General features: G+C 38.7%; 2 protein-coding genes across 2 annotated transcripts; one reads left to right on the plus strand and one right to left on the minus strand.

The window, feature by feature from the left end:
• On the plus strand, positions 1–7,494 carry LOC115787115 (uncharacterized). The gene is made up of 11 exons (XM_030739689.1): positions 1–121; positions 211–333; positions 414–561; positions 772–881; positions 1,718–1,905; positions 5,667–5,737; positions 5,840–6,169; positions 6,341–6,697; positions 6,890–7,015; positions 7,135–7,208; positions 7,299–7,494. The coding sequence occupies exons 3-11, from the start codon at positions 417–419 to the stop codon at positions 7,443–7,445; spliced, it is 1,548 nt and encodes a 515-aa protein (XP_030595549.1). The 5' UTR covers positions 1–121; positions 211–333; positions 414–416; the 3' UTR covers positions 7,446–7,494.
• Positions 7,495–9,016: 1,522 nt separating this feature from the next.
• Positions 9,017–12,679, minus strand: LOC115787117 (uncharacterized). Its single transcript, XM_030739692.1, has 4 exons — positions 12,337–12,679; positions 11,858–12,218; positions 9,538–9,554; positions 9,017–9,120 (listed from the first exon to the last, which is right to left on the minus strand). The coding sequence occupies exons 1-4, from the start codon at positions 12,677–12,679 to the stop codon at positions 9,017–9,019; spliced, it is 825 nt and encodes a 274-aa protein (XP_030595552.1).
• Positions 12,680–24,675: the final 11,996 nt, after the last annotated feature.

Genomic DNA, 24,675 nt, shown 5'->3' on the forward strand with positions numbered 1-24,675 from the left:
AGCTGCCAACATAGATGAGGTTTTAATCCACACCCTCAGTCATGATGATTTAAGAGATCTTTTTCCTGGTCCAGAAAACTTTCTCAGGAGGAAACAGTTGTGGGCTCATCTTCACAAAGAGGCAAGTTTTTGCTGCCTTTGATCTAAAAATGCGTAGTGCAGTTTTGTTTGTAACACCTACAATATTTATGTTTTGAATTATTTTCTTAGGAGGACTATTCCACCTTACCAGACAAAGCTGGCCCTGGTGAAGCAGGAACTAGGTCTTCACCTAAACAAACACCTCCAACAAAGATTCTAGAGGCATATCCATGTTTCAAGGAGCTTCACAATGTAAGTGACTTACTTTTTATTGTGGCTTTCCTACAAAGCAAGCACTGGTGCAGGTTTTAACATTTACACCTGCACCATAGGTGATGGATGAGCTACAGCGGATCCTGGATAAGAACAACAACAAATTCATAACTGAAGTAAAGGCAAGATGGGAGGACTTCTGCTCCATGGTTCAGTTTTATGGTCTTTGGAAGAAGGTGTTAAAGCCACCGATGAACCAAAATAGAGGTTAGTCTTTGTGCTATCTTTAATACATCATGTAGCTGTTTTCAGAGACATAAATATGTATATGATTGTGTATGATAGTGCTGATTAAATAAAACTGGAATAATAGTGCTGTTCATGGTGACGCCTTATTTTCTGTGGTCTCAAGATTAAGTTGCCAATCAAATTTAGGTAATTTAGGATTGAATTAAACATTGATTTATTTTGTTCCAGTGGAGTACAACATAGCCCTGTTTAGGGCACTCCCTACACTCTTCCCCTCACCAACTGCGCCACCCAAGAAGCTGGAACATGCCAGTGAGGCATTGCTTCATGTCCTTCAGGTCAGAGTTTGTTCATATTGTTATCAGTTAATATATAGATACTTTATTGATCCCGAAGGAAAGTAGGCAATGTATGTCTGCAAGGGCTTTCACTTTGCATTTTGGCAATTTATTTGGTCCTTTTTAAGCATCTCTGCTCCTAAAAATAATAGAATTTACATTTGAAAATTGATACTGAAATTTCTGTAGCACTATGTTGGTCAGAGGACAGTGTGGCATGCCAAAATACAAATACAGACCAATGTCTACAGGAAACACTAATAAATTGATTAAAAATAACTAATTAAACTAAAATTCACAAATCTTCATCAAAATCATAAAAATTCACAAAAACAAACTGGAAGTAATAACAGATTTAAACCATTGCAGTTGCAGTATCTCTGTCATTTCCCAAAGTATGTAGAGAATGACTACTAACAGTGACCAAGAGACAAGTTATTCTTGTCATAGTTATTTCATTGGCAGGCATATTTGACATTTTCTGTAGGGCATTTTTCAACCTAAAGAAACAGAAAATGATATTAAGATGAGCTGCACCACATGTATTTTATGATTGTGCTCATTCATATATATATATATATATATATATATATATATATATATATATATATATATATATATATATATATATATATATATATATATATATATATATATATATATATATATATATATCTATATATATATATATATATATATATATATATATATATATATATATATATATATATATATATATATATATAAATAAAATATAATGTGTGTGTCTCTCAGTAGTTTGACTGCTCAGCTAGTTTTTTAATGTCTCTCTTCTCTGTTTTGTCCTTTTTTCTTAGCCAGCAGAAGATCCAGCCCTCTACCTTCAGAGGAGATCTCTCTTCAGCCCTGTTTTGTTCTTTGATGGGTCCCACTGTATTATGGCAATTGGAACCACACCCATCACCACATTTGCCAAAGAAGACCTCTGTCAAGGTTTGCTGTATCTGATGGCATACTACTACACTTTGCATCTCACATATCCAAAGTGTGTGGCAACCCTTCTGTCATTCAGACTGAAGTGTTAAAGGACAGTATCCATGAGCGAGACACAACAGGCTCATACAAAAAAGCCATGGCAGAGTGGAAGGCTTTTATTCAGGAGTAGAGTTGTTCAGGTACACAAGTCTGTGTTGGAAAGTTTTAACCTGACATAAGAGCTGTAAAAAAGACATTTAAATTCTTCATTTTTGTTTATCTAATACAAACACATCATCTGTTCTTCAAATGTTCTGCTTTATAATGTGAGTTTCAGTAGCTTTAAATGTTGATACAGTTAATTAGTTTTACCAGTTTTTAGCTGTAATTGAAAGTTACTATTAGTTCAATGACACCATGTATAATGTATAGCATTACTTGCATTACAACCTCAAAATGGTTTGTTTTGCACATTCATGTGTGCAATGCTGTAAACTATTGTTGCTATTTGCAGAAGCAATTTAAATAAAGGCTGTTGTGTATTGTACTGTGTTTTTGGATTCATTTAGTGTAAATGCTTTCTTATTTTAAGACAGAATACGTAGAATTAGCAATTCTTGAATTCAGAAGAACATCTGTTAGTTCCTCTTGTTTTAAGAGTTTTTCTCTCAAAGTGAGAAAGAAAAAAACACTGAAAGAAGCATTGGCAGGCTAGTTTTGAGTTTATTTGACTTAATATTTGACTTCGAATGAGTGTTTCACAACTTTTAAGTTATTTCTCACTTGTCTAAAGACTAGATATTTTGTCTTATTTCAAGAAATCTTATCAAGTGTAATTATCTCAATCCACTGGCAGAATATTTAACTTGATTATAGTCTGAATCTTTCCAAATTAAGTAGTTTTTTCCTTATATTTAGACAGGTAATTTTTGCAGTGTAGCTCCCTCCGTGTCAGCTCCCTCAGTGTCAGCCTTAGTTCCCCCAGCTCCCTTAGTCTCTCAGGTCCCCTTAGTTTCCTTAATTCCCTCCTGTGCTTCCATTCCTGGTCCCTCGTTCCCCCTAGTTCCCTCAGCCTCCCTGCAGTCAGAGTCCATAGTGTCAGCTCCCTCGCCCTCCATAGTGTCAGCTCCCTCGCCCTCCATAGTGTCAGCTCCCTCGCCCTCCATAGTGTCAGCTCCCTCGCCCTCCATAGTGTCAGCTCCCTCGCCCTCCATAGTGTCAGCTCCCTCGCCCTCCATAGTGTCAGCTCCATAGTGTCAGCTCCCTCGCCCTCCATAGTGTCAGCTCCCTCGCCCACCATAGTGTCAGCTCCATAGTGTCAGCTCCCTCGCCCTCCATAGTGTCAGCTCCCTCGCCCTCCATAGTGTCAGCTCCCTCGCCCTCCATAGTGTCAGCTTCCACGCACCCACCATCACATGCACCTGGTCCATCCCCCAAGCAGCCTCAGCTGCTCAGTGAAGCAGCTGTGTGCCCTACACCGCAGACCCAGCCTGCACATTCGGAGCCTCACCTTGTAGGCCCCGTTCAGCCCAAGGGTCCGGCTCAGTCGGAGCCGTGTTTGAAGCCCAAGGGTTACGCTCAGTTGGAGCGTCTGGCTCAGTTCGAGCCTCCTGCCTCGTCTTGCCGCCGCCGCTTGGAGCGCGGTCGGCCCCCAGTCTGGTCTCCTCGTCACCGCCGCCGCCTGGAGCGCGGTCGGCCCTCAGTCTCGTCTCGCCGCCGCCGCCGCCTGGAGCGCGGTCGGCCCTCAGTCTCGTCTCCTCGCCGCAGCCGCCGCCTGGAGCGCGGTCGGCCCCCAGTCTCGTCTCCTCGTCGCCGCCGCTGGTGCCGCGGTCGGCCCCCTGCCTCGACTCCTCGTCGCCGCCGCCGCTGGTGCCGCGGTCGGCCCCCTGCCTCGACTCCTCGTCGCCGCCGCCGCCTGGAGCGCGGTCGGCCCCCTGCCTCGACTCCTCGTCGCCGCCGCCGCCTGGAGCGCGGTCGGCCCCCTGCCTCGACTCCTCGTCGCCGCCGCCGCCTGGAGCGCGGTCGGCCCCCTGCCTCGACTCCTCGTCGCCGCCGCCGCCTGGAGCGCGGTCGGCCCCCTGCCTCGCCTCCTCGTCGCCGCCGCCGCCTGGAGCGCGGTCGGCCCCCTGCCACGACTCCTCGTCGCCGCCGCTGGTGCCGCGGTCGGCCCCCTGCCACGACTCCTCGTCGCCGCCGCTGGAGCCGCGGTCGCCCGCCTGAGAGGTTTGGACTCTGCTTTTTGGCCCCTTGGCCTGGACGGCCCCCTGAACTATGGACTGTTTGTTCCCCCTGGCCGTTGCTCTTTTTGTTTGTTTTTGTCATAGCTCCTGAACTGTTTCTTGTTTTGACCCCCTGTTTTGGACATTGGAGCTCTCCGGCCTTGTGCCGTCGCTTTTTGTTTCATCCAGTTTTTTTTTTTCTCATCCCTGTGTTTTGTCCCTGTTTTTGGACTTTGTCCCGGCCTTGTGCCCCTGCTGTTTTTGTTCTAACCTTGTGATTTGATGTTTTGCTCCCTGCCTTTGTTGCTCCCTGCCTGGTTTTGTTTTTGTTCCGGTCCCTCCGTCCTGGTCCCCCGCCTCCCTCCCTGGTCTGGTTTTGTTTCCTGTTTTGGCCGTCGGGTGCCGGCCTTTGAGGGGGGGGTGCTGTCATGGTCCTGGGCCGTCTGCCCAGCGTTTTGTGTTTTTTAGTTTATTTTCCCTGAGTGTTTAATTCCCAGTGTGTTTTGATCTTGTTCCCTTTGTCTCTGTCTCCCCTGCTCCATGGTCTTGTCTGTTTTGTCCTGATGTCTTGTCCCTGACCTCCTGTGTTTTCATGTTGAGTTATTCCTAGTGTTGTGACTAGTCTGCGTCTCTGCCCCGTGTCTGTGTGCCAGTTCCCCGTATGTAGTCTGTGTGCACCTTGGTTAGTCACTTCCTGTATTATTTTGACAGTCTTGTGTTCCCTGTGCTTTGTGTCTAGTTTTGCTAACCCCTGTTATTAGTTTCATTTGCTTCACCTGTTGCTCCCTGCTGTTTCCTCTTGCCCTGATTACCTGCTGTGTATTTAAGCCCTCAGTGTTCATCTGTTTCTGGTCGCGTCGTCTTCAGTGTTCCCTCGTTGTGTATGTTCCTTCTCTGTAGTTACTTTAGTTTAGTTTTGGCATCTGTCCAGCCCCTGCCTAGCTGTGTTCTGGTTCCTGTTATGTTTTCCCAATAAATCCTCTAAGTCCTGATTTATGAGTCTGCATCCTGGGGTCCGATCCTGCCTGCCACACACACGCCATGACAGGTTATGGTCGGGGTTAATATACTGCATGAATATGAGAATGAGAAAAGGCATGCTCAGCCCACAGTCCCAGTAACAACTGATCTCATGTAAGCCCACATCTGCACATGGCCTCAGCTGACATCCTTCTGTGGCTCATATTATTTAATTTGGTTTAGTCTGCCTACTCTTTGCTGCTTTGCAAAGCACCTCCACCCAAGCACCTTTTTCATTGTTGTTTTTTTTCATGTAGGTAACTTAAGTGTCTCATCTATTGTCATTAACATTACACACCATGTCACCAGGGTGATACTACTGTAAGTTTTCCTGTTTTTAATTCTGTATGAGGAAAATGTTGTATCTGTTTACTGTAAACAGGCCACTAAAAGAAAACCAACATGAGAATCAGACATAAATAAAAGTGTGTTGCTGGTGTTGTTTTCATGTGTTCAGACTTTTGTCTTGGCCTGTTTCCATTGTGGTAGTGCTGAGAAGTGCCACTACAGTGAGAAGCCAATCAGATTGCACTAAAAATTGTTCCCTCCCATTTGATATGATTAAATGTAGACAAATTTCTTCATAATGCAGATTCAGTCACCTGCCGTCTGATCTGAAAATGCTGATCATTTTTTATGTGCTGCTCCTAGTCAATATTGGGCGTAAGTACAGAATTCAGAGTCACTGTACTCTCATCATCTTGTAATAATATAAAGGATTATCTGTGTGGTTAATCATCGTTCTGTTTTGATCTTAATTTTCAGGATGCTCAGATCATCAGATCTTTGACACAAAAACTGTTGCTGTCGGGCAAAATGTGACTCTGAATTGTTCCCGGGATCATTTTTGGCTTTCAACAAACTTATTTTGGATCAGACTTGTTTCTCAGACCTTCCCTGAATTTTTAGGATCAACAATATCTCACAATGGTGAGATTATTGAAACAACTCATCATATTACAACAAAGCAAGAGCCTGGAGCTTTTGTTCTGCACATGAACAGAGCACAGTTAAATGATACTGCTGTCTATTACTGCATAAAAGTAACAGAGCGCAAGATGACATTTTTGAAAGGAACTTTTCTCAGAATCAAAGGTACGTGCAATGCCTCAAGAACACAAGAACAAAATTTTGTTTTTTACATTTTTATAAGAAATTTTACATATTAAATCTGCATAGTTCCTAAATGCACATTTTTACAACATCTTTGAATTTTTTATTTCACTGAATTTAATATAACATGTTTTGTGTATTTTTATTTCATAGGACCAGAAACTGGCATCAGTTCTGTCACTCAAGACTTTCTATCTGATCTCCTCCATCCAGGAGACCCAGTAACTCTGCAGTGTTCAGTACTCTCTAATTCTGAGAATAAAACATGCACAGAGGCTCACAGTGTGTACTGGTACCGAGCCAAACCAGATGACACTCATGCCAGTTTAATTTATGCTCATGGAACCAGTGGTTACGACTGTGAGCAGAGTCCTGAGGCTCCTTCCCAACAGAAATGTGTCTACAGCTTCCCCAAGAACATCAGCTCCTCTGATACTGGAATTTATTACTGTGCTGTGGCCACATGTGGAGAGATATTTTTTGGAAATGGAACTAAACTGGATGTTGAAGGTAGGTTTTTTTTTTCAATAATGATAATGAATGTACATATTTTATTTAATATTGACTACAGTGCAATTAAGTGAAGGAGGAAATAACATCACATTATGAAGCACCTGACGAACTTATATACATAAATTCTAGATATTATTACATTTAATCTTAGTTCGCATGAAATAAGCACTTTTTACGATATAATTTCAGTCGTGCACCACTGGAATCTGCAGAATACCAACACAATTCTGTTTCTGCTGTGCGTTGCTCTCAGCATTTGCCTGATTGTTATAACCGTCCTCATTTATACCATCAAACAAAGATCCAACACTTCAGGTAAGAGGAGTAACTTCTACATTCATTTATCAAACAGTATTGAGAAAAGTTACAGTATACTAATTTGCAATGAAGTCTTTATTGCTCATGTTTATTTATAATCATTTCATTTATTTCAGATGGTTTTTATCCAGCTGCTGTTTCTCTGCAAACAAATACGAAAACAACCAGGGCAAAACGGCAAATTCAGCAAGTAAGAAATAGAAAGATAAAGATTATATATCACCAGCTTTTATTAGTGGATGTTCATACAAATTGATAATATATTGATGTGTTTCCTCAGAGAGAGGAGGACTCAATGACTTATGCTGCACCAACATTTACCAAGAGAAAAGCTGGCAAAGGAGAGAGACGGCACACCAGAGCAACAGAGATGATCTGCATTTACTCTGATGTCAGAGCTTTTGAATATGGAAAAAATGAGGCTTGAAAAACACTAATGCTTGTATTTCTGTGTGAAAACATTTAAATGATGTATGTGTGAAAGCAGGCACATGATCAGACAGGAAATTTGTTTTGGAACAACTACAAGGCAATAGTCTATTTTTACTTCATATTGTAAAAATGAATGCATCATAGTTTCTTCACTCTTTCTGTTTTGTGGCTGTTGTCATAGAAATACAGAAATATCCAATCTCTTTGGACATCCTGTATAATAACAATAAAGGTATTCTATTTTAAATATGCACAGAAACTTCTAAAATGCTGTTTTATTTTGTGACCACTTTGTATTTTTCAACCGTTTCCGTCAGGTGTTCACAAAATACATTTTTTTTTCTTTTTTGGGACCTGTACAGAAAACTTTATGCGTCTGAGATTGTAAATAATTTTTATATATGATAAGTAACTATGTGTCAATAAATAAAACTTGTGGGGTTTTCCTGTTGCAAACTGATGTTGCCGGTGTGAACTATTACTGGGAAACAAATGTGTTCTGAAAATAATGAAATCCATCCAACAGGAAGTGAAACCAAAACACAAATTTAGGCTTTATCCTCGTTAGTGCCACATTAAACAAACTCATTTTCATGTAAGTCTACTATGATTGAACCGTTGCTCTATATAAGAAGACCAGTTAAATGTTTCCTTTAAAATCCCATATGCTCAAGGATACATCAAATCATCATGTAATTTGGTGATTGACTGTTTCTTAGTGTAATATGGTGGCAGATTGAAATAATCTGTTACAAGTCAAATGATGAAATGACTAAGCGAGCAGAGCTCCTCTGAGCAGGATTTCTTTTGTGCGCTGCCTAAAGAGAGACCTGCTGCTGGTTTTGATCTTCTGCTCTGACGACAGAGTACACACACTCTGTGTGCTCACTCCTCTTCCTCTTCCCTTGTCTCACTTTCCTTGTAGAGAAATCCAGTGATGCATAGTTAACAGCCTTTGCTTCATTATCCTGCAAAAATATGTTTGTTAATGACCCAAATTTTGCTGAATGAAATGCCAAATCTTACCTACTAAATTTTGTTTTCAATCAGTGTAAACCTCTCAATCTTTCGCAGCTCAGATTGTGCTTTAAGCTCAGAGAGAAACTAATCTTTCAGATACTAAGCTTTATATGCTAGACTAGGCTCACAGTGAAGTGTATTATTGTCAAGCTATATATTCTTTTGTTCTGGCTTTGATTTTTATAAATGTTTTGTTAGTGTTTGGTAAGGCAGAGCAAAGGGTGGAAAACACATTTGTAATGTAACATAAACCGTAATCACAAAAAAAATCATATTTACCAAATCGTTTGATTGATCTGCATTTGACTTGTTATGTCTCTGATGATGGGAAACACTTGTTGCTCCTGTTAACAAAAGCAAAGGTTTCAGAAAGTCACGGCTGATATATCAGTATGTGTATATCTATAAACTTGACGCAACATTCAAAAACTACTGGAAGCTGAAAATTGATTTAGAAAATGTGTTTTTACATAAAGAAAAAACATAGAGGATCACAATAAAAATCACTGCAGTAGAATCATATAACTAATATAAAAATGACTATGATCAACCTTTGAAATGATAACAACTTCTTCCTCGAGTTATGCAGGAAATGAGGATGATGATTGCAGTCACACAGCAGACCAGCAGCCCTCCGAGAACGAAAACAACTGGGTCCAGTTCTGGTTCTGGAAGCAGCAAAAAAAGATTACTCCACTAACAGTAAGGTTAAGTTTTAGCAAAAAGTATTCTTGATTTGGAGGTTTGGGGCAAACATTTGACAGCAACATCACTTGCTGGTAATACAAAACTGCTTAACTTTCTTTCTTTTCAACAAAATCTTGTCTTGTTTTTAGTAATATGGAAGCATTTTTTTTGGCAGAAAACTCAATATCCCACTAAAAAGTTGAGCTGAATTTCTATTTGTCTTTGTTTTTTGCTCATCAGACCTGCTTGGCAGATGTGTTATGGTGCGATACAGTAGTATGAAGTTTGAAAGCATTGACTTAATTTGTAATCACATTTTTTTCATTTAATTTTTTTGTGTAGTCCATGTTGCTCGACAACATGGGGATTCCTGACTTCACAAATATACTCGTGTCCACTTTATTAGGGGCATTTGTATAACTGCTAATGCTGCTATCTATTCAGCCAGTCACATGGAAGTAATTAAATGCATTTACACATGTATTCATTGTCAAGATGATCTGCTGAAATTCAAATGAAGCATCAAAATTAGAATTAAATGTAATTTAAGTGTCTCTGAACGTGGAATGGTTTTTGGTATCAGACAAGAAGTTGTGAATAATTTAGAAACTACTGATCTACTGGGATTTTCCCACACAGTCATCTCCAGGGTTTACAGAGAATAGAAATGGAACTTAGAAAAAATCCAGTGAGCAGCAGTTTTCTGGGAGAAAATTCCTTGTTGATGCCAGAGGTCATAGGAGAATGGCCAGACTCCTCTGAACTGATAGGAAGGCAAGAGAAACTAAAATAGCCACTCATTTCAAGCAAGGTATGCAGACAAGTATTTTTGAATGGACAAACCTTGAAGCAAATGGGCTACAGCAGCAGAAGATCACAGTGTTTGCCACTTCTGATACTCAACAGTGGAAAAGCTACAATTCACGAGTTCACCAAAATTTAGGACTAAAAGCCTGAAAAAATCTTACCTGGTCTGTTGAGTCTTGATTTCTGCTGCGACATTCAGGCTGGTTGTAGTTTTATATTGGTGTGGGCTGTATGTATTATCCCCACATTTAAATACTGTAGCAAAATAAAACCCCAAATATGGAATAAATAAAATATTTTGAATTTTATTTCAAGGACCCCCGTAGTTTTAGCTGAACATCATTTAGACACCACAGCCTACCTGAGTATTATGACCACAGTGCACCAGTCTTCATAAGGTGATGTCACAAATGCTATCTTGAACATGATAACGGTAAATGCACTGATGCTTTTCTTCTTGAACTGAGCACTGAATGCACTACAAGCCTCATTCGCCCAAACACACGGCTCTTAAACGGCTCCTCAGATTGTAGTTGAAAAAATGTGTAAAATGAATTACTTTTCCTCACCATTCCTGCATGTAGCCTCTATGTAAAGGGAAACTTCCTCTTGCTCTGAGCAAACTTTGCAGGAGACGCTCCCTCTGTGTTTGATCTGTGTGGACTCACTGTGTGGTGTGGTGTGCTCCGTGTAGACACGCAGATTCTGCCACACATCTTAACCAATCATGTGTGATTTTCACAAAACAAAACAAATAAAAAAAAAAAAACAACGAAAAGAAAAAAGAAAAGGCTCACTATCAGCCTCTTAGAGCCAGCTCATTCGCGACCGACCCATCACTAACGCACACACACTCTGATGGATACACTGGGTGAAACCTGGGGCTCAGTATTTTGCCTGATACTTCAACATGCACACTGGAGGCTTGTGGACCAAACCACTGACCTTCCCACTGAGAGACAGTCTGCTCTGAGACACATTCTTCAGTCACAGCTGTGCTCAGTGAGTTCATTGTACTCAAATGGCCTCCACAATCAACAGATCTCAATCCAGTAGAGCTCCATTTATGATGTGGTGGAAGAGGAGATTTACATTACAGACATACAGGAAATAAATCTGCAGAAACTGTGAGACACCATCATGTAAATATGGACCTTAATCATGATCAACCCAATACTAGCAAGGTGTACCTAATAAAGTGACCAGTGAGTGTAACTTTTCTAAGCTCACAGATAATATCACTGTCTTTGAAATCATAATGGACCCAAAGGTTTGTTAGGTCCATTATGATTTGAGTAGCTCAGAAATCATTTTATCATAAGGACACTCTTGAAAAAGAGATTTTAATCTCAATGTGTTTTTCCTGGTTTAATTTAAATATTTAAATATATATATATATATATATATATATATATATATATATATATATATATATATATATATATATATATCTATATATATATCTATCTATATATATCTATATTATTAGTGCAATCCCTGTGATAACAGTCACTGCACTAGTAGGAGAAATTTTCAAAAAGCAAACAAACAAAAAAGAAACACTAATATAACCTCTTTGCTTATTTCACCTTTTAGATTTTTTTTGTCACAACAGCTGTTTGAGGCATCAAAGGCTAACATGTTCTACACAGTGAATTATATTTTGTACTGCAAGATACTCTTGGCTGCATATTTACATTTTTTATCCCCCACTCAAAATAAGGATATAATTAGCCCAAATTCAATAAATATGGCTTGCTAAATAGATAAACAGGATTTTACGATCTGTTAAGAGTGGCTTGTCTTAAATTCACCAATCGAACGACGAAGAAGGCCTAATGACAAATCAAGTTCAACCTGCCTGGTTAAGATGCATGAAATATTTGTGAATACGTACTTGTCTCCACTTTAGTTCCTTCACCAAACAGGATCTGTCCACATGTGACCACAGCACAGTAATAAGTCCCAGCGTCAGAGGAGTTGTGTATCATTTTGGAGAGATGGTACACACAACCTTTCCTCGTATTTTCCTCATCAGTGCTGTTTCTATTAATAAAATTACTATAAATGATACTTGGGTGGTGTTCTCCTGATCCATCTTTGAACCAGTGCACACTGTGGTCACCAGGACACTGGGTGCTGTTTTCTTTGTTCTTGGTGAGCAGTGAACACTGGAGGGTCACCGTGTCTCTCATTTGGACCGATGATATCTTTGGAGTTTGTTTCACGTAGACAGATGTCTGCTGCTTATAATCTGTGTGATGTATTAAGAGCAGAGTGTGAACATTGTGAATTAATAAACTCAGTTATTTGCCAGGCTGAGAATGTTGGTAATTATTGACAGAAAACAAAACAGCACCTAAATATATTACCGTTTACAGCCAAGAAGAATCCTCTAACAAAATGTTGTAAAAACTCGGTACCGCTTTGACAGAAGTATGTTGCTTCATCCTCTTTGTTTATGTGATTGATAGTGAGTCTGCAGCTATCATTTGTTGTATGGATTCGGAAACGTGCGTTACTAAATGGCCTAACTAGATCTATTTTGCCATAAACCCCTATACCTACTGTTTGGACCATTTTCCCAAGAGACTGCTTATACCAGTGGAAGAATCTGTCTTTCTCCTCAGAGAACGGACAGTGAAAAGTGGCACTGGCTCCAAGTTCAAGTGTAGTCAAAGAGATCAGATGAGGAACCTCTGCAGTACGAAGCATGGCTGAAGAAAAGAAACAGTAAACTGCAATTAATATAAGATGACAAAATCGATGAAATATGTATATGCTGGTTATTATACGCAACATTTCAGAAATGATCAAATATGTTATGGTGCAACAACAGTATGTTACAGTGTTGCACAGCTCTCACAGTAGGTTTAAGTAACTTACATGTTGTACAAAGAAGAATCAAAGCAGCCAGTCTTCCGATCATTGTGGTACAACACAGTCTCACAGTACTGACGTCTTCCCACCAAATGGAAGGTTTAGTCAGAAGGTGTTCAAGGTTAGCAAAGCATAAATCAAAGTGATTGGCTGAAATGTAAATGACCCCCCACGCCCCCATTTTCAAACTTTTTGTATAGTCTTGCAGTCTCTGTTCTGACTACTCATGCCAATACTACCACTTTGTGAGTGTAATCCTCTGTCATCTTGTAATCTTGCACAAATAAATACACAAACACACTGTTCTATTTTTGTGTCTTTGGGTTTGAGATACACACTTTACATCACACTGCAAAATAAAGGTGTTTGATTTTGAGTTAGCCCGGTCCATCACACAATAATAATGTTTCCATCTGCCCTGCAGGCACACTGTGTGTCTCTTTTGTAACAATTTTACAAAAGATCAGTCACCTCTACTTACTTTGAACTGCATGTTTCAATCTTGCTTTCATTTTACAGGTATGAGTGCATTCATGGTATAAACATACCTTTTGTTTGCAGAAGAAGAATCAGAAACACTGCACTGCACATTTATATTGCATTAAGATTGCTGTGTTTCCTTTTGAGTAGGAGTGTGACTGACACATCTGAGACGATCTAAGTTGGTCTAAAGACTGAAATTGAATGACAAGAGGAAAGTAACTTTGAAATTTGGCACTTTGTTTGACAACTCCACCTCAATCATTCTCGTGGTCTTTGCATTGTTTGTCAGTTGGGATTGTAAACATTTGGCTGTGTGCACACATAAAGTGGGGAAAATAAGTATTTGATACACTGCAGATTGTGCAAGTTTTCCCACCAACAAAGAATGGAGAGGTCACCAGGGACAAAACTGTAGACCTGAACAAAGCTGGGATGAAATACAGGACAATAAGCAAGCAGCTTGGTGAGAAGGCAGCAACTGTTGGTGCAATTATTAGAAAAGGAAGAAACACAAGAAATTGATGGACAAAACACAAGACAGTCTTCCTCGGTCTGGGGCTAGATGCAAGATCTCACCTCATGGGGTAAGGATGATTCTGAGAAAGGTCAGAAATCAGCCCAGAACTACATGGGGGGACCTGGTCAATGATCTGAAGAGAGCTGGGACCACAGTCTCAAAAAAGACCCTTAGTAACACACTATGCCATCATGGATTAAAATTCTGCAGGGCACGCAAGGTCCCCCTGCTCATGCCAGCAAATGTCCAGGCCTATTTGAAGTTCATCAGTGACCATCTGGATGATCCAGAGGAGGCATGGGAGAAGTTCATGTGGTCAGATGAGTCCTTACTAGAGCTTTTTGGTATCAACTCCACTCACCATGTTTGAAGGAAGAAGAAGAATGAGTACAACCCCAAGAAGACCATCTCAACCTTGAAGTATGGGGGTGGAAACATGATTTGTGGGTGCTTTTCTGCAAAGGGGACTGAACGACTGCACCGTATTGAAGGAAGGATGATGGGGTCATATATTGCAAGATTTTGCCCAACAACCTCCTTCCCTCAGTAAGAGCACTGAAGATGGGTCATGGTTGGGTCTTCCAGCATAACAGTGACCCTAAACACACAGCAAAGGCAACTAAGGAGCGGCTCTGTAAGAAGCATTTCAAAGTCCTGGAGGGGCCTAGCCAGTCTAAATCCCTGAACCCAACAGAAAATCTTTGGAGGGAGCTGAAACTTTGGCCAAAATCCTGCTGCAGTGTGTGCAATTTTGGTCAAGAACTACAGGAAACATCTGACCTCTAACTGCAAACAAAGGTTTCTGTACAAAAATTATGTTCTGTTTTTCTATTGTATCAAATACTTATTTCATGCAATAAAATGCAAATTAATTATTTAAAAATCATAAAATTTAAATTTTCTGGATTTTTTAAAAATTTTGATTCTTTCTCTCACAGTTGAAATGTACCTATGATAAAAATTACAGACCTCTCCATTCTTTGTAGGTGGGAAAACTTGCAAAATCAGCAGTGCATCAATACTTATTTTTCTCACTGTATATTTGAGTATCTTTCCTGTTCAATTCCTTTAAATCTAACTTTACTCATAAGTTTTTTTAAAATCAGGTATGAGAATAAGATTATATTCATAAACACATTGGAAGAATACACACATATAGTTGCATCTAGTTGCACTATGTTGCTCACATTCTTCTTATTCACCTTGAAAAAAAAACTTTTGTATTATAAACTACCTTAAACTATATTTTGAACTTTGTGAACACTGTAACAGCCCCACTGTCTGCTGTCACTCAGTACACTCACTGTTTTAAAATAGATTGTTTAAAGACTAGGTGGGTTGTCCTTGATTGTGAAGAGCACCTAAATTAAATTCTGAGATCTCAATCAACAGAAGTAAAATGGTGTCCAATCAAAGTTATTCACTGTTTTATTTTCTTTGCCATTATCTGAGCCTCTGTGCGGTCCTTTAAGCAACCTACTAATAGAGCCCCGGGGTGCTGGACTTTGGGTGGACACCTCAGTGCATTGTGAGAAGTTTTCATTGCTTGGCATCAGTGCATCTACTCTCCTCCGTTGCCAGATTATTATTCCAGCTGGGTATCAGATGACTATTAGTGAGAATGCATTGATAGTTCAGAGCTTAATCCTATTGTTCAGCTGCTTCTCACACCTACATTACCTTCTGAAGGTATTTGGCTGTGGCTGACTTTCGGACATCTTTATAATGGTTCTTGTTAGCCTGTGGGATACCCAAGTGCTTATAGCTGTCCTCTATAATATAATGACCTTTATTCTTATCTACTTGAAATTATTGCTGAGTTTCTATTATACAAACTTCCCGATTCAGTGTATACTCTTAAAAGACACAGACAAATTATCTTCCAACGAGTCCTAACAGCACAGAATAGATGTACATATTATCTTATGTATTTTATGTAATATACAAACAGTGTACACAGTTTGTATTTTATGTAATATACAAACAGTGTACACAGTCTCTGACAGTAGTGGACCGGATGAAGGGAGACAGAATGATAGGCAGGACTGAGCTGTAGTCTCTGTTGGTTCCCAGTGTGTGCGTTACACCCTTTATGGGGTGGCTGTGGCTCAGGAGGTAGAGTAGGTAATCTACTAATCTAATCGGAAGGCTGGTGGTTCAATTCCTGGCTGCTCCAGGCTGCATGCCAAAGTGTCCTTGGGCAAGATATCGAACCCAAGTTGCTCTCTGATGTAACCGTCAGAGTATGAATGTGTGTGAATGTTAGATAGCAGTAAACACTTAGCTGCGGATGGAAGTGCTGGTGTGAATGGGTAAATGCAAATGTGTTGGATAAAGTGCTTTGAGTGCTCAGTTAGAGTAGAAAAGGGTCATCTATCTCTTTGTATTTGCTCTTATTTTCTTATACAAATTGTTTTTTAATCCAGTGCTTCTTTATCTTGCAACAAATACAGAAACAAGGAGCACTCCTGCAAACCAAGGCGGCTCACTCTCTTAGCAGTATTAACTTTTAAGGAAATAATATTCTATTTTGTATTATTTTGTTTTCTTTGTTCTTTTAAATTTGTAGTACACTTTAAGATTGTAGTACAGCAAAACAGATTTTTACTTTGATTACTCAAACATTATGTGGGAGTAGGTAATGGAAAATAGGTCTTGATTTGTAAATAACTAGAAATGAATAACTTGAACTTATTATATAATAGTATACTACAGTATATTTCTAGCACCTGCACAATCTTTAAAGATATTATTTGTTTTGGGGTCAACTTGAAAGAATGGCAGATGTGAAATATAAAAGTGAGATCAGTGGTAAAATGTGACATGATATTTGGATTCAAACTATAATGTGATATTTAGAATCTCCATATACCGGTATCATTTGCTAAATGTTGCCAATACATATTTAAAACCTGCATATTAAAACTGTATGTGTCATATTTTCTTCACTCTTTCTGTTCTGTGAGCACATCAAGAATTTTTATACATGATGTGTAAAAATGTGTCAGCAAATATAAATATCCTGGGTTTTCTGGTTGCACATTCTTGTTGCTGGTATGATTGTTATTGTCGACACAGAATACTGAGTGAAATTCAACAGATAATAAATGCAAATAAAACAAAAGTTTATTACATTTTATCAGTGATCGTGGCACATGAGAATAACAGCAGTCTATCGTGACTGTCACATGACTCCACATGAAAAGACAACATAAATATTCCATTGAATGTCAACCAAAGCAAAATGCAAATATATGTCTGGGGACAAGTTAAAGATGACTTCATAACATCATTTGCTTATCAACTGGTTCTTGAACAATGAACAAATGACGAAGCAAACTGAGGATCTGCAACCACGGTGTGTTTTCTGCCCTGCAGAGAGGACGGCTGCAGGTTTTGGTCTTCTGATATGACATCAGAGTACACACACTCTGTGAACTCTCTCTTCTTCTTTAGCCCTCGTCTCGCTTTCTTTGTAGAGAAATCCAGTGATGCGTAGTTAACATCTTTTGTTTCACCATCCTACAGAAATATATTTGTTAAAGAAAAATGTTTTTTATGGAACAATATGTCATTCATTTTAAGTGTATCCTGAATTCAGAAGTTGGAAATATAGTATATATACAGTATAAATGATCAAGTGGAGGAGAAGGAGAGCAAAGACAGAGCTAATAAATCTGCTCTTGTAAAAATATAGGAGAGCAGGAAACTCCAGACATTAACAGCAGCTCAGATTTTGTTAGATTCAGACAAATGCTAATATTTAGTAATGCTTCATATGCTAAGCTATGCTAGGCTAGCAGCTAAGTGTGTTATTGTTAAACTATCTTGTTTACATGTAGACTATATAGTTTACATAGTTTTATATATTTTACTTTATATGCTACTTATATTCTATTTATTTAAGTGTTAGTTCATGTGCAAAATTGCTTTTGGTCTTATATTGAGGGGCCTGGGCCTAAGAATTTCACTGCTGGTAGTGATGTGCAATTGTTGCCTGTATGTGACAATAATAAACTAAACTAAACTAAACTTGTGTTCTGAATGGAAACTTTTCTGGCTGCAGTTCTATGTTTTTATTAGTGCAAATGTAACTAATTATGTTTTAGAAAATATTTATGAAATAAAATATTAGGCGGGAAAAGCAAGGTATACAAAGGGGTTATGGAAAGTGCATTTCTAAAGTAGGATGAACTGTAATCATAAAAATCATATTTACCAAATCGTTTGGCTGGTCTGCAGTTGACTTGTTATGTCCTAGATGACGAGACGCACTTGTTACTCCTGTTAATTAAAGCAAAGGCCTCGTTACATATCAAGTATGTATTGTTTGTTATTCTCTAAGAACAGGAATGAACAAATGCATTTTATAATTTTTCGCACTTGCATATACTGTATGCACATATTATGATATACTGGATAGAGCATAAGGTGCTTTGCTCAAGGGCATCCGGATTGGGCCGTAAATCTGTAAACTTAACGCATTCATTAAACGCTGGAAACTACTAACTGATTTTGAAAACATATTTTAACGTAAACAAAAATGAGAATTTCAACAAATAGTGCAGCAGAATCATATAAATAATAACAAAGTGATCAACCTTTGAAATGATAACTTCTTCTTTGAGTTATGCAGGAAATGAGGATGATGATTACGGTCCACAGCAGACTAACAGTCCTCCGAGAACAAAAACAACTGGATCCACATCTGGTCCTGAAACAGAGGAACATTTATACTACACTAAAATTAATACTAAGTTTTAGCATAAATATCCTTGAATTGAGGTTTTTGGTGAACCACTGAAACTGACATCACTTACCGGTAATACTAATCATCTTGACTTTGTTACCTCAAATCTTATTTTTACAGACAGTTTAAACCGTTTTTGGCAGAAAGCTCAGTATTACAGTAATATTTGAGTAATTCTTGTATTTTCATCTTTGCATTGTCCTGCTCATCAGACCTAGTTGGCGGGTGTGTTACAGTGCTGTCATGTTTTAAGGCAATTTAGGTAATTTGTGGTCACATTATTTATTTGTTTTATTTTATTTTGTCTTGTATAGGTTGTTTGGTACATGGAGTTTTTCTGACTTCACAAATACACTCACCACTTTAATTAGATTTATTATTTATATTAGACTTGTTCAACTGTAGACATTGGTCAAGATAACCTGCTTGAATTTCAAAGCAAGTATAGGAATGGGGAAGAAAGGCTGTTTACGTGACTCTGAACTGGGTTTTTTATTAGATGGGCTGGTCTGAGTATTTCAGAAACTGCTGATATGCTGGGATTTTTCCACACAACCATCTCTAGAGTTTACAGAGAATGGAAATTGAAAATAGAGATAATCCAGTGAGCCGCAGTTCTCAAGGTGAAAATTCCTTGTTGATGTTGAGGTCGGAGGAGAAAGGCCAGGCTGCTAGGATGGCAACAGTAATTCAAATCACAAACGAGGTATGCAGAAGAGCATCTCTGAATGCAGCATGTTGAACCCTGTAACAGATGGGCTCCAGCAGGATAAGGTGACAAAGGTGCCACTCTTTACCAGCTAAGAACAGGAAACTGAGGCTGCAGTTTACATGGGCCTGACAAAATTGGACAATAGAAGTCTGGAAAACACTTACCTGGTCTAATGAGCATTAATTTGTACTGCAATATTAATTTTATTATTATTATTATTACCTTTATTTCACCAGGAAGTTCCATTGAGATCACAGTTTCTTTTAAAAGGGACACCTGGCCAAGATAGCAGCCATATAAACTCAAAAACATATTGTATTTGGATGTAGGGTCAGAATTTGACCCTACATTTTTTTTTGATTTGGCTAATATTTATGTGATCACAGTGTACCTGTCTTTTGGGTAATTTCCTCCCACCACGATGAGGTGCCATGTCACAAAAATCATCTCAAACTAGTTGCTTTAACATGAAAGTAAAGTCACTCTACTCAAATGGGCTCCAAAGTCTGGATGTGGTGAAACCGGAGGTTTTGCTGCAGTTTTGTCTTGCTATCATAACAATATTGACTAAAATCTCTGAGAACTGTTTTCAGTACCTTGGTGAGGCTATGCCACAGAGAATTAAGGTAGTTCTGTAAGCAAAAGGTGGTCCAAACACGTACTAGCTAGTGTACCTAATAAAATGACCAGATAATTAAAGATTATCAAATTATCTATCAGACAGATGTCTTTGATTGTCCAGTGCCTGTGATAGCAGGCACACACTAATAGGAGAAAATAATAATAGGAGAAAGTTTTTAAAAAACAAAAAACACTGTAACAAAATCGCTTTACTTTTTTATATTTTGGTTAGGGTTAGGTTTTTTCAATACAGATGTTTAAGACATAAAAGGCAAACATGCTCTACACAATGAAATACATTTTGCTTTTCAGGGTTCTTGGTTGCATATTTATATTTGTCATTCAAAAGATACAGCGAATAATTATGTAATTTGCCCAAATTTAATAAATATAGCTGTTTGACAAGAATAAAGATGAATTCATGATATTAATACAGCTGTTAAGATTGGCTTGAGTTGACTTCTACAAGCCGTGAAGATGCCTAACATCTAATCAAGTTCAGCACATTTGGTTAATATGTGTGAAAGATTTTGGGATATTAGAAACTGTGAATACGTACTTGTCTCCACTTTAGATCCTTCACCAAACAGGATCTGTCCACATGTGACCACAGCACAGTAATAAGTCCCAGCGTCAGAGGAGTTGTGCATTATTTTGGACAGATGGTAGATGCAACGTCTCTCTCCATCATCAGTGCTATGACTAAAATTACTATAAATGATACTTGGGTGCTGTTCTCCTGATCCACCTTTGAACCAGTGCACACTGTGGTCACCAGGACACTGGGTGCTGTTTTCTTTGTTCTTGCTGAGAAGTGAACACTGGAGGGTCACTGTGCCTCCCAGTCGGATCGATGATATCTTTGGAGTTTGCGTCACGTAGACAAATGTCTGCTGATTATAATCTGTGTGATGTATTAAAAGCAGAGTGTGAGCAGAAATTAATAAACTATATTATTTGCAAAATTCAGAAATTTAGTCACTATTAGCAGAAACAAACAACACCTATGTTAGATGCACCATTCATAATGTAACATATATTACCGTTTACAGCCAAGAAGAATCCTCTAACGAAATGTTGTAAAAACTCGGTTCCACCTTGACAGAAGTATGTTGCTTCATCCTCTTTGTTAATGTGATCGATGATGAGAGAACACTGATCATTTGTTGTATGGATTTTGAAACGTGTGCCATTAAATGGATCGATCAACTCTATCTTTTTATAAACTATTGTAGCTACTGTTTGGACCATTTTCCCCAGAGACTGCTTATACCAGTGGAAGAATCTGTCTTTCTTCTCAGAGAACGGACAGCGAAAGGTGGCATTGGCTCCAAGTTCAAGTGTAGTCAAAGAGATAGGATGAGGAACCTCTGCAGTGTGAAGCACAGCTGAACAAAAGAAACAGTAACTGTCATAATACAACAGAAGAAAATCATTGTCATTATCTAATGTGCTCTTTAACCTACAGTGGTGCAACAACAGTATGCTACAGTACTGTACTGCAAGCAATTGTCATAGTAGGTTTAAGTAACTCACATGTTGTACTAAGAAGAATCAAAGCAGCCAGTCTTCCGATCATCGTGGTACAGCACACTTGTCTCACAGTAGAGATGTTTTTCCACCAAATGGAAGGTTCAGTCAGAAGGTGTTTAAAGTTAGCAAAGCATAAATCCAAGTGATTGGCTGAAATGTAAATAAACTCCCCCCACCCCCACCCACCCATTTAGCAAACACAAATCATTTTCAGTGCAGTAAACAATTTGTATTTTATCATGCTTTTTATTTAACAAGAAACCAACTAAATCAACATGCCTAAAAAGAAAGTTAAATGCATTTTAAATATAATGATATATAGAGAGAACAATAATACATTTGAAAGTTCCAAAATGGTGAGACTTTAACTTTGATTCATGGATTCATGGTATTGGAAAATATATATTTAAGTTTCCTCAGTGTAGCCATTGTTGGTATATAGATCGCTGCAATTCCTTATGAGGTAGTGTTGTAGTCAAGACCACCTAACCCGAGACCGAGACAAGACCAAGACCAGAGGGTATCGAGACCGAGACAAGACCAAGACTTTTAGGGTCCGAGACCAGTTGAGACCAAGACTGAGGGGGGGCGAGACCGAGACAAGACCAAGACCAGTGCCTGACACTACATGACACAATAAAATGTGAAACATGATCAAAATCACTTCTCAAATTGATCTGAAAGATCCGCATTCCCATAAAATTACCCTGATATTAAACACTCACAGCTCAAATAAATATAACCATCTTTATTTAATACTCCTGGGTGACTTCCATCATTTATCACAGAATGTAAAACAATTATTCATAGTTCATCACAATAGTCTTAACTTTTCTCTGCCTTTCATAAACTATGCATAAAGTTGTGTTGTTTTTAAACCAACAACCTTTGTAAAAATGGGTGCTTTTTCAAAACCACATAGCTAAATGTGTAAAACTGAAAAAATGGCAAACACTCATCAACAGTAAGAACTAAAGCCTTTAATCTTATACAGATTAAAGCTGCAGGATGTAACTTTTATAAAAAATCTGGTTTTTACGTATTTGTTAAAACTGTCACCATGTCAGACAGTATGAGACCGATAATCTGCGAAAAAAATGGAGCTCCTCCACCTCCTCCCTGAACTGCTCCCAGTCAAAAACAACCAGTCAGAGCCAGGAGGAGGGTCTTAGCACTGTCAATCACTCCTGGTGTATGCTGCTCAATGTAGTTGTGTGCGACACTTCAAGATTTGGTATCGATCCTATGCCAAGTAAACACAGGGCCATTATCACCGATACTGATACCAATACTTTTTAATAATTATGAAGAATTTCCATGAAGTTTAACTGGTTTGAGATTTTTTTCCTTTGGATCATTAATTAGTTAAAACCCAGAATAGAATTGGGCAAAGTTTATATGTAAGTAGAAAATACTTTATCAAAATAAAAGTTATTGTTCTGAAACAATAGAATAAAACAATTTTCCCCATACATTGATGTCTGGAATTTTTTTTCATAAATTAAGTGTACAAAATCATCACTCAAGAACAAATGCAAACTTTTTTCCAGGTAGATTTTTCAGAAAGTATAATAAAAAAATTTAATAAAAAATGTTCCTTCATTCACTAATTTTCTACAAATTTAAATTTAAATTTGATTTAAATGTTTCATAGCAAAATCCTTTTTTTTCCCCAAATAAAATATGTTATGCATCACATGACAGTATAACAAAACACTGTGGGGAGGGGAGGAGCAAAGTGCTCTGTGCTGTGACAGGAGCGACACTTAGACAGTCAATCTGCATCTTTGATGAAACCGCAGCACTGCATACAGGAGAGAAACTGAAGCCAAAGTATCGATCTCATCACACTGATATTGATCAATACCAATACAACGTTGGCATCCATATTATCGATATTAGGATCAATCTGCCCACCACTAGCTCAATGTACTAATGGCGGAGAAACAACTTACTTACTTCTCTGCTGTTACCATTGGTGGTGGCCATGGTAACTTCCGGGTTCTAGCAAGAAATATTTCTCACCCCAGCGCTAACGCTAATGCTAATTAGTAAGCTAATGCTAACCACTAAATGCCGCTCCCACTTGTTAATTGAGTGATGGGGCCTAAGACATAACCAGAAAGCAGTAATCAGTTTTTTTGGACGTGTAGTTACATTTCTTGAGGTGCATGTCAGGTTTGCTTCAGAGAGGATTTTCAGTTATACACAAAGGATCAATGCAGAACTCTAAATCAGGCCTTATTAGATCGATAGAATGATCATTTTTGCATATAATCCAGAAAAGTTACATTTATACATCAAGCATTTAATGTGTCCCAGAGTGCCGTTTCCTTCCACTGTGTTTGCAGAAATCACATAAAAAAATACACAACAAAAACATAATCCAGATTCCTCAGCTGCTAATAGCATTTCCTACATTTGAATATCAGCCACCATATTGTGAGCATAAACTATCACGTTTTTAATGCAACAATAGGAAGTGACATCATCTTGCTGGGAACTGTAATATTTTATTCTTGAAGGCCTCTCATAGCTCTACTGGTGCTGAAAACTAATGTTTGACTATGGCTTTCTGAATACAAGTAGGGCTGCAACTATCAATTATTTTAGTAATCAAGTATTTAATTGATTACTCCGTCAATTAATCAAGTAATTGGATAAGAAATAATTTTTCATTTTAACAATTCATCAGCTTATTTTAACTTCCGTACTGCAGATGTTTCTCTGTGTGAAACAAACAGGGTGGATGGAGCAGCTACAAAGTTCTCTGTTCTTCATGTTGCTGATCAGGTGGTTGATAAAAACATTTTGACGGAGCCCCTCTGTACTGAAGGGGGTGGGGGGCACCGAACGATTGCTAGTGCTAATGGCAGCCCCCCTTTCCCCAGTACACTGTGGTTATAGATCTGTTCTGGTGGCTACAGCTGACGTAAAGAAAAAAATAACAGCTGACATCCTCTGCACAACACGCGCACATTCAAACATGCGCACTCACAGCACAGAGAAGTAGGGGCGTGAAAAAACATCTCAGCGATCCACTCGTGTTAAAGGGTCGTTTTTGGTTTTTTTGGAAATGCTCCGCTTACACGGAGACACCTGAGCTGCAGAGCTGAAACGAAACATCAAAGCAACAAATTTGTGTCGAGGATATTTAATAATCGAATTGCGTTATTCCAAGAATCGTTGCAGCCCTAAAACTTGCATTAAATTTT

Source organism: Archocentrus centrarchus, chromosome 10 (genome assembly GCF_007364275.1).
Source record: "Archocentrus centrarchus isolate MPI-CPG fArcCen1 chromosome 10, fArcCen1, whole genome shotgun sequence".
Classification (NCBI taxonomy): Eukaryota; Metazoa; Chordata; class Actinopteri; order Cichliformes; family Cichlidae; genus Archocentrus; species Archocentrus centrarchus.

Coding starts and splice junctions, on each gene's coding strand:
- LOC115787115 (XM_030739689.1), top strand. CDS start 417: ATGGATGAGCTACAGCGGATCCTGGATAAGAACAACAACAAATTCATA. Junction 882..1,717: donor CATTGCTTCATGTCCTTCAG/GTCAGAGTTTGT, acceptor CTTTTTTCTTAG/CCAGCAGAAGATCCAGCCCT. Junction 1,906..5,666: donor TTGCATCTCACATATCCAAA/GTGTGTGGCAAC, acceptor TTCATAATGCAG/ATTCAGTCACCTGCCGTCTG.
- LOC115787117 (XM_030739692.1), bottom strand. CDS start 12,679: ATGCTTCGTACTGCAGAGGTTCCTCATCTGATCTCTTTGACTACACTT. Junction 12,219..12,336: donor ATTCTTCTTGGCTGTAAACG/GTAATATATTTA, acceptor TACATCACACAG/ATTATAAGCAGCAGACATCT.